This window comes from Durio zibethinus, chromosome 18 (genome assembly GCF_047325235.1).
Source record: "Durio zibethinus cultivar Kanyao isolate XHJ-2024 chromosome 18, ASM4732523v1, whole genome shotgun sequence".
NCBI classification, from domain to species: domain Eukaryota; kingdom Viridiplantae; phylum Streptophyta; class Magnoliopsida; order Malvales; family Malvaceae; genus Durio; species Durio zibethinus.
This window is the reverse complement of record NC_143179.1, coordinates 14,647,794-14,657,590: the sequence shown is the minus strand read 5'-3', so window position 1 is coordinate 14,657,590 and position 9,797 is coordinate 14,647,794. Positions and strand designations below refer to the sequence as shown.

At 32.2% G+C, this 9,797-nt stretch overlaps 1 protein-coding gene across 2 annotated transcripts; it reads right to left on the bottom strand.

The window, feature by feature from the left end:
• Positions 1 to 269: 269 nt before the first annotated feature.
• On the bottom strand, positions 270 to 8,905 carry LOC111300601 (uncharacterized). 2 transcript variants are annotated; one of them, XM_022896225.2, is made up of 4 exons: positions 7,767 to 8,905; positions 7,261 to 7,311; positions 7,013 to 7,085; positions 270 to 590 (listed from the first exon to the last, which is right to left on the bottom strand). In XM_022896225.2, the coding sequence occupies exons 1-4, from the start codon at positions 8,357 to 8,359 to the stop codon at positions 408 to 410; spliced, it is 900 nt and encodes a 299-aa protein (XP_022751960.2). In that variant the 5' UTR covers positions 8,360 to 8,905; the 3' UTR covers positions 270 to 407. The 2 variants fall into 2 exon arrangements, with proteins under 2 accessions (XP_022751960.2, XP_022751961.2); XM_022896226.2 differs by having other exon boundaries at positions 274 to 590; positions 7,261 to 7,308.
• Positions 8,906 to 9,797: the final 892 nt, after the last annotated feature.

Below are 9,797 nucleotides of genomic sequence, written 5' to 3'. Positions count from 1 at the left end.
TCTCACAGTAAAAAAAATTTAAAAAAAATTTTAAAAATAAAATAATAACTTATTTATGAAGTTGACACATGACATGTTTAAAAAAAAAAAAAATTATAGGATCAATTATGTTAGATATATATATAAAACTCTTGTGATGGAGTCATGTCACTAAAATCGAAAATTGATTCCAGTTAGAGTTAATGAATTGTCACTTACAGTAGGGTTTCGGAAGCGAGAGAAGCAGGCATGTATGTTATATTAGCAAATTCCGTTTAGAGGAGAATTGGCAAAAAAAAAGGATAATTATGACCAATATATACATATATATGATCATTGCACAACAGAAAACTAATTAAAAATGCGGATTTTTAACTAAAGCAATTTATATGCATTTGAAGGTTGTCATAAATATGTGTACGTGTACATTAGTTGGAAGCACATCGCCTTCCATAGTGTAAAGACATCAAATGATTATTTACACAATTACTTTGATGTGAGTAATTCTGGAATGATACAGATTCCTCAAATCTAGGCAACCACACACAATCTCTTACTTGTTTCAATGTCTGTGTGTGCAACAACTTTTGTCCCATGCATGATATTTCAACCTGCCATCCACAAATTTATCACTTGCATGAGAATATTATTATGAGTTCCTGAAGCCTAAAACAAAACCACTACTCTGCATTCAGGTATAAAGCTGCATAACTCCCTACTTTCTTTTGTATTTGAGCATTCTTCTTTAAACTCAAATTAGTGCTTATGGTTTCTTCTCCCTGCTGTCCAACAAGGAAAGTTTTGATTAAAATTAGGATTTATAGATGTATAATACATAACAATTTATAGATGTTATACATTATTAATGGTACATAGTTAACATTATTAATGGTAAATTGTGTGTCACTTCGTTTAAATTTAAAACATAAAAGTTATTAAAATAATATTTTATAGATTTCATAGTTTTTTTTTTCCTAAACCAAAGTTTTATTAATATACTGAAATGGGGTTACAATATAGCACCTAATATTACACCTCTTACAATGCATACAGTGTTACTCCTTGATTGAACGTTATTTCTAATGTGCCAATATTTAGAATTAAACCAATATTTATAGTTAACTATTTTTTTTGACCATTCAAGGGGGGCAAAACCCTACATTAAGGGGAAGAGAGAATGTTGGGATTCGAACCTCAACCTTGATGTCTTTTTTAAGGCTGTCTTGACCACTAAACCAAACAGCTGAAGACATTATTATTTATTTATTTACCATGGTTGGTGTTTTATTAACAGTTATTTTATTAGTGGGTCTTTTAGGGTTTTACAGGGTTTTACAGTTTTAATATAAATATGTTATTTGGTTTAGAGTTTGTAAGAGGCTAAGATAGTAAAAGGCTGTGAGAGACCAAGTGTTGCTTTGTGTAAAGTTGTGAACGTGACTCAAAGAATACCTGTAAAACTCAATTGAAGTAAATAAAAAATAATGTGATTGTATGATATACTCCGTTAAAAAATAATTACAAAATTACAAAATTAATAAAATTAATTCTTGTATTAATTTTTAGAGAATTTTCAGTATTTCACTTCCTATTGTTAAAAACCATGTGTTGATTGTTGACTCTGATTCAAAGATTGCTATTTCATGTGTAATTCTGACCTTGGAGTGAATGGTTGACTTTTCATGAGATTGACAGTTTAGAGAAGAAATTGGAAATGTCTGCTTTACACATTCCTTCAGCGACTCAATAGCTAAAATGTGGGCGGATGGAAATAAGTTGTTTGTTGCTTGGTTGTAGAGGTGGTGATGTTAAATGGTGTTTATGTTTTCTTCCTATAATCTTCTTGTGATTATGCTAATGCCTCATCCTATTTCCTTGGATCCCAATATATTTATGGACTGATTTCATTAATAAGCTTCTTGTTTGACTCAAGGACAGAAAAAAAGAATCACTTAGAAATTTGTGATCTCAATATTTGGCATCAAAGTCAGATACTACTACTATGGCAAAGCCAATTAAAGACAAGAGGACAAAAAAAGGATCATGTATGTTCAGTTGGCAACAATAGCAGATTTTGGTATGATGAATGGATTGCGGGAGTGACTCATAAAATAATTTTTCCTCAGATCTTTGTTCTGGCTGTAAACAAGGGTGGCAAAATCAAGGAGTACGGACATTAGAACAACATTTGGACTTGGGATGTCATCCTGAGAAGAAGATTATTCAATTGGGAACTCCACCAATGGCAGGATCTCAACACCTTGTTGCGAGAATATTACTTATGCAGCAATATAAAGGATTGTTTGATTTGGAAAGGTTCCTCTAGCAGAATCTATGCTGCGAAATCCTTCTGCAAAATGGTTCTAAATGACCCCACTCAGAACGTTGATTTGTGGAAATTTGTTTGGGCGGTTCTTGCACCTCCAAAGGGGGAAACTTTTTGTTGGCAGGTGCTGAAAGGCAGAATAGCAGTGAAAGAACTTGCAATGACTTGGGATTTGGCTCTGTGTTTTTTGTAAACAGGAGATGAAATCAGTCAATCCCTTGTTCTTTATTGCTTGGAATCTAGGCAAGATACCGTCTTTGTTGGGGAATTTCTTGGACTGCACTAAAGGACCCTATGACTATTTTCAAGCTTGGCAATTCACCATACCTGAGGGACAATGTAACAAGGTATGGCACTTCAACATTTTTGCTATGATTTGGTCTCTTTGGCTATGTAGAAATGAAATGGTTTGCAATGGTAAGGCTTTTTATTTATCACAATTACTTGATATCATCAAATTGAGGGTTGTTTGGTGGTTCAAGGCTAAATGGCCAATAGTCAAAAGTTCAATCAGTGATCTTCTCAAGATATGGTTTCTCCTAGAAAATGCAAGCCAGATAAAAACAAGGTAGTCTTGTTGAAACCAAATCTGAATCACTTAAATTTAACGTGGATGGATCGGTTGTTGGGAAACCAAGTCCCGCGGGCATAACTGGAGTACTTAGGGACGAATTAGGGGCTGTCAAGGTGAAATTCTGTAAGTACGTGGAAATAGTTGATTCGAGCGAGACTGATGAAAATAAAGGTGTTTAACAACTTTCCCTTGGGTAAATTCTCATACACTGATTATTGAAAGTGACTTTTTAAAAGCGGTCACTTGGGTCAAATCATCCCAGAATACTATTTGGAAGTTGAAAAAACACAATTTACATATGAAAACCTTGAAAAAAACCTAAGAAATTAGCTAATTCTCCATATTGCGAGATGACCATGCTTGCTTTTTTTTTTTTTTTATCTATTAATGAAATATATTTTGGCTGAAAAAAGTTCTACATATTTCATGGGAGGCGAATGATTTTACAGATGGTCGCCAAATCAGAGGTGAATAGAACTCAAAACCTTCTAGAGTGGTACAATTAGATGTTTTATAACTAAAGAATAAAAATTATCCTTGAATTATAATTCAATAATAATTTAAATCCTTAACATTTTATTATTATTAATCAAGTTTTTAATCTTCTATTTCAACTCAATAAAACCCTTAATTAGATGAAATCTAATTATATAAAAAAATTAAGTCAAGCAATCCCCAAACTATAACCATTTAAACCCTTGAAGGATCCTAGAAAGGAAGTGAAAGAGAAAGTAAAAATAGAAAAAAAAATTTTAAAAATCTAATCACATATATTAATTACACAATATAATAAATTTTTATTTATTTTATTAATATCATATAAAATTTTATTTTAATTGAAAAAATTAACCATATTAATTTTTTCATCCAAATAAAAATTTAATTAGATACAAATAAATATTTGAAATGTTGATTGGTTGCAATAAAAGATTAGAGCTTAGTTCAATTTATAATTATAATTCAAGAGATTTTACGCCCTTTAACCATATTTTATTATATCTTTGAATTATCGTTTTCTTTAGGTTTAGCAATTTATTGTTTGCTATTACACGCTTGTTGTTGTATCTCACTTGCCTATTGATGAAAAGCTTTGCTATTAAAAAAAAAATCAATTCACAATGGAAGAAAATAATAGATTTAAAAAAGCGATTTTTTATAATTATAAGATTTGGTACACTTAAATTAAAAAATATTTGAAAGATTGTAATTTGCTTGATGCGGTTGAAAATAATACTGAAAAAACTTCATTAGAAGAGATTCGAGATATCAAGAAAGAAAGATAGATATTATTTTAAAAGCTGTTCCTTTTTAGCGTTGGTGAGCTTTTAATCCTACTACGGTATTACTTACCCCGTTTAGAATTTTGGGGTTTTAGAATTTGTATAAAAGAGATTAAGCATGACTTTATGTAGAGCTTTAAATGTGGCACAAATTAGAATGACTGTTAAATCCAATTGAAACGAATAAAAAAATTGTATGACTGTACTTTGGACTCCATTAAAATTATTAGTGGATAAATTGTAAGATTAATAAGATTAATTTTTGTGTAGTGTTTTTGAGAATTTTCACTATTTACTTCTACTACGTGATTAGAAAAAAAATAAATCACTCTAATTTTTGTAATTCCAACGCAATATCATTATTCCATAAGCACATATGTAATATGTATATAAAGTAGTTATCGTTTCCTTTTCATACCATATGATCTCTAACACAATTTTTTTTTTAATTTTTAAATAAAGTTTATTAGAATAAAAGACCTATAATGTAAAATTTTTGCGTAAATAATCCAAATAAAGTTTATGCTCCAGCGCTTGTCTCTCTCTCCCTCTCCATTCTCCTTTCCCTCCTAATATTATATTAATATATACATAAATAAAAATTAGGCATTTGGCATCTCTCCTAAATGTGCCAAATGACCAAATGGAGCCAAACTTGCATTTTTTTTCTCTTATCACTGTATCCCTTATTTCTGATCAGAGTTAAAAAAAAAAAAAAAAAAAAAAAAAAGAAGCCTAGAACGAAGCAAAAAAATCTGATATTTTATCCTTAATTATGCCTGCCATTTGCAATTTCCTTAAGCTAAAATATTAAACCAACTCTAAATCAAGAAAAAATAATGGACTAAAATGAAGTTCAACCCTCCTGATTATCCCGAGTAATTGAAGCATAAATTTGCTTAAATTTTGCCTAAAGAGTTCTCTAAAAATACTCTTTAAAATTACTATATAAAGTAACATTTTCATCTAATATGTTGAAAATCATAAATTAATTTTCAATTACTATACATAAAGCAAAAATATTTCTATAAATTACTTGTTATCGTCCTTTATGATTAAAGAGCATTTATAATTAACGAGCAAAACCCTTTTACTTATACCATTCCTACATGCATCCATTATGTGAGTGAAATAATAAAAAAGACTGATTAATTCTATATATTTAAAAGAATACAAGGAAAAAATTATAATTATCTTAAAATGTAATAGAGAGAAAAAATGTAATAACTATCGTCCAGTTTTTAAAATAAAGAAGAAATAAGAAGTGAGTTTTAAAATTTGAATTCCTTCTCTATTTTCAAGGAAAATTAAAATTTTATTATACAATTATTCCTTCATATACTTTTAATTTTTAATTGGTTTTTTTTTTTGTCAAATTTTCAACTAAATTAATATTATTAAACTCGTGACACCAATTATGCAGAGAGATTTTATAATAGCAAAGATGATACACAACCAACTAACAAAATGCACCTTAACTCTTGTAGGCCCAAACGAGCATACGACTAGTAAAAACAGATGCGAAAGGCCAAAACCAAACAAAGAAAATAAAACACGAAAGACTATGACTCCTTTAATCCTTTTAGCTCGTCTTATTTTGCATGTGTTAAAAGACTACGAGTAGTAATCTTGCTAGTTCTGAAAAAGAAAAGTTATTTCTTCGCTGAGGCCAGTACGTAGCCACTACCCACTAGATTATTATGAGGAAATTAGGGAATAAAGATGAGGTAAATATTGGAAGAATATTCAATTCACAATGGTTGAAAGGATCAACAATATGTATATATATGTGTATGTGTTTATATATATATATATATTATGGTATTGTGGACCTAACCTTATTGAGACACAAATCACGCAAAGTCAATCATAGCAAGTGGAAGACGCGTCTAGGATTATTGAAATCTAAATTCCACAAGGAAGGGGTAGAACAAGCAGAGTTGAAAAGAGGTCTTTTAGGTTTCCGGCACCGACGGACAGGCTGTGGCCAGCTACGTACAAAGGCGGTCAAGGTCAAGGCGTTGGTCGGAGTCTGGATTTGAGTGTAGCAGTTGGCTCACTACTTATTTTAATATATATTATAGTATTCTGGACCTATCCTTATTGAGAGATAAATCACGCAAAGTGAATTATAGCAAAATGAAAGACGCGTCAAGGATTATAGAAATCTTCATTGCAAGTGATAGAGAGGATACAGGGCATACGGGCAGGCAGGGCATATATACATATAATTGCCCAAAAAAGAACATGCAATTTAATGGATGGGTCACCTTGAGTGGGAATCTCATGATCTTTTTCTACTCTCTGCAGATAAACTGAAAAGGTTAAAGGATCTTCCTTCACTTTTTGTTTTAAAAAAAGGAGAAACTGTTAATTACTATCCTGCTTATTCTGAACAAAATTATTGCTGGACTCCTACAAAATTAATTAAACCAATATCGATTTTAAAAAGAGGTTGGTTTGGGTATTTGATGTGTTGTGTCAATCTACATCCTCAAGAGCCATCATAATTTTTGTTTTACGATTTTTACATTATGCTAGTTTAATATACTATATTATATAGTCGAAGACGAAGACATAATGTCAGAAATAGCAACTCAGGTAATTGAAAGGCCTATACCAAAACCCTAACTGATCAAATTCGAAGGGCAAAGAGTAGATCTGAGATCTGCCATGTGAGTTGCTATTATTACTCTCCGCTTATAACATGTCCCACGTAAGGAGAGAGCAGCATATCACTTCAACCAAACAACAATCACTTTTATGCATTGCATGCTAATTTCATTGTTGTCGGAAAATAATGGAAATGGAGAAATATATATTAAAAAAAAAAAAGTAGGAGCGATTATTTACCTCAGCTTCGTTGGAGAGACCAAGCTTTGCAACCAGGTACTTTTTAACCATGAAAATAGTCACGTTCTCGTCCCTTTTTGTTGTTTTCATTTTGTCAAAGAAAAAGAAAAAGAAAACAAAACCCAAAAGAAAAAGCAACGTCAGCTTTTTCTCACTCATTTCACTGAACACCATCATTAGCTGGTAGAAAGATAGGAAAAGCACGACAGTGATATGATCAACCATGTATGCTAACGTGCACCACTTACTTCACTCTAATGTACGCCTTTGGTATTTGAGGAAGCGCTTCTCCGTCCCTGCTACATAGTAATATATAGATTAATACGTGCGGAAGATTAAGAATTATGAATGTAAATCATGACATATATGAATTTCTTCCAAAGGGATCATCATGGAATTGTTCAAGGATTGTTTTCTTTTTTTTCTGTTCATGGCATTAATCAAACGATGTGTTCTTTGCAGCTAGAAACTAACTCACTACCTAAACAAAGAAAATTAATGTATCTATATGGAAGCCCAAAACTAGAAAGAGATGAAAGCAATAGAAATTGGTACTACTAACTAGAAAGAGAAAAGAAAAGGAGAATCTGTGAAAAAGATTAGAATAAATGAAGTAAGAGAAAAGAAAATGAGGTTAATGATGGATACAGATGACGAAAACTGAATATTGATGACTGAATAAGCAAATTTGGAGCATGTGAAAGACAGAGCGTGCGTTGAGTGTTAATGATGGTTAGATTGAAAAATTGCTCACCGGTTGGTATAAGCCTGAAGGGTAAACCACAAGCCAGAATGGGGCCTGGTTCTTGTGAAGCAATCATGGGAATTATTGGGAACCGGCATTTGCCAGTCATCCAAGCCAAGAAAGCTACCAGATTTCATGTCGCACGGCCACCACGCCATATCACCATAATCATCATCATCATCGTCATAATGATCTTCATCTTGATTTTGCCACAAGCTCTGATCATGATTACCAGGCGGCACCATGTCTATCACCCTCATCGCGCCAGGCTCGTGATCTTCACTTTTATCACGATCCAACTCCAAGCCTGGCACCCTAGACTCTAATTCTATTCCTAGACTTAGCCCTAGCTGCAACCCTGCACTACTACAACCAGGTGGCTTCTGCTTAGCTTGGAGCAGTGAAGACGCACAGGCTGCAACTGGAACTGAAATGGTAGGGTTGGGTTGATGTTCCTGATCTTCTTCTTGTTTCCTGCATGCAATTCTAAACCCCAACCCTAACTCAAGCCAGTCTTTATCTTTAGCTGGCTGATCTTCTTCTGACGTTGAGCGTTTGTAATTATCCTTACAAGTTTTCTTAGAATGCGAAGGAGAAGCCATAACCAGAAGCCAGTTTTTGAGTATCTGACCAGCAAAAGTTAAAAGAGGTAGGGTTTGATTTGGCCTTGAACGGCAAACTTTCTCTACATCTTCATACCTAAACCTACACACACTGCCCTATTCTGCCTAAAAATCACCCCCCACTTCTCCTGTAAAATATATTTATTTATATATTCAGATATCAATTATAAGTAAGTGTTCACCTCGATCCCCTTGTTGATTTCTTGGCTTAAGACTCACACAGGAAAATTTCACGAACCTTACGGCCAAATCGATTGCTCTTTTCCGAGGCTTCCCATCTCATGGTTATATGTAACATTGTGTTTTCTTGTTGTTGTGTTTGCATCTCAAGTCAACAGTTGAAGATCGAATAAGGACTTTTTTATGTTAGTTTCTACAGCTGCTCGGAATACAAGAGACTAAGAGAGAGAGAGAGAAAATATGGAATGATTTGTTGTCCCTTAAGGAGATTTTTTTGGCTAAGCGTGTTTGCTACTTTAGTACGAATCTAGCACCGCATCGATCCATTCAACAACTGTTCCTACTATTCAAATTTGTCTCCCCCGCAACCACTAGTAACAGAGTTTTTCCATTAATGAATTTACATTATATATATATATATATCAATAATTAATTTTACAGCTTCGGTTGAAGGGTTACAACTTCAAAAAATGAAAACAAAAAGGATGATTAAACAACTCGCCATTGCTATGGAAAATTAATGGCGATTACAATTATAATTCAAAGTAATACATTCCTCTTTCCATTTTTAATTGCAATTTTTATCTTTTTTACTACTGTTTTGACAATTAAATTTTGCCACTTCCATCAATTGCACTTTTAATGGTAATATGAATAATTTAAGTAAACCTAAAAATTTTGACTCAAATTCTAAAATCTCACTTCATTTGAACTTGATTATGTTTAATTCGAATTTAAAATATTTCAAATTAAAACAACTAAAGATTAATAAAAAATAATTTAAAGTTGAGTTTGTTTTATTTCAAATTTAATGATTTAAACTTGAAATGATGGGAATTCAAATGATTTAATTGTTAAAATAGAAGATTTAAAATTAAAATTATTCAAATTTAAGATAATTCAAATTCAAAATAATTTGAACTCTAAAAAATTCCAACTTTTTTAATCTCTAAATGACACATGCAAAGTAACATTGCTTAAATCCGGTCTAAACCTTGGCAATTGACACCTTAAGTTTTAAGAGAGCAAAACACTAACAACAAGACTTATTGACAGAGAAGTGAAGGCCCGCAAATGTCAAAGCATGAGTCAAAGTTGGGCATATTCATGTAAATCCAAAGGCCATATGGATCGGAGGGACGCAAGAAGCGAGCCTTTTCCCTGTCCGCAACAGAATAGAAGGTTACGTGCATGACGTTTAACTCTCTGAGCAAGGTTAGAGCGCTGGTACAAATAA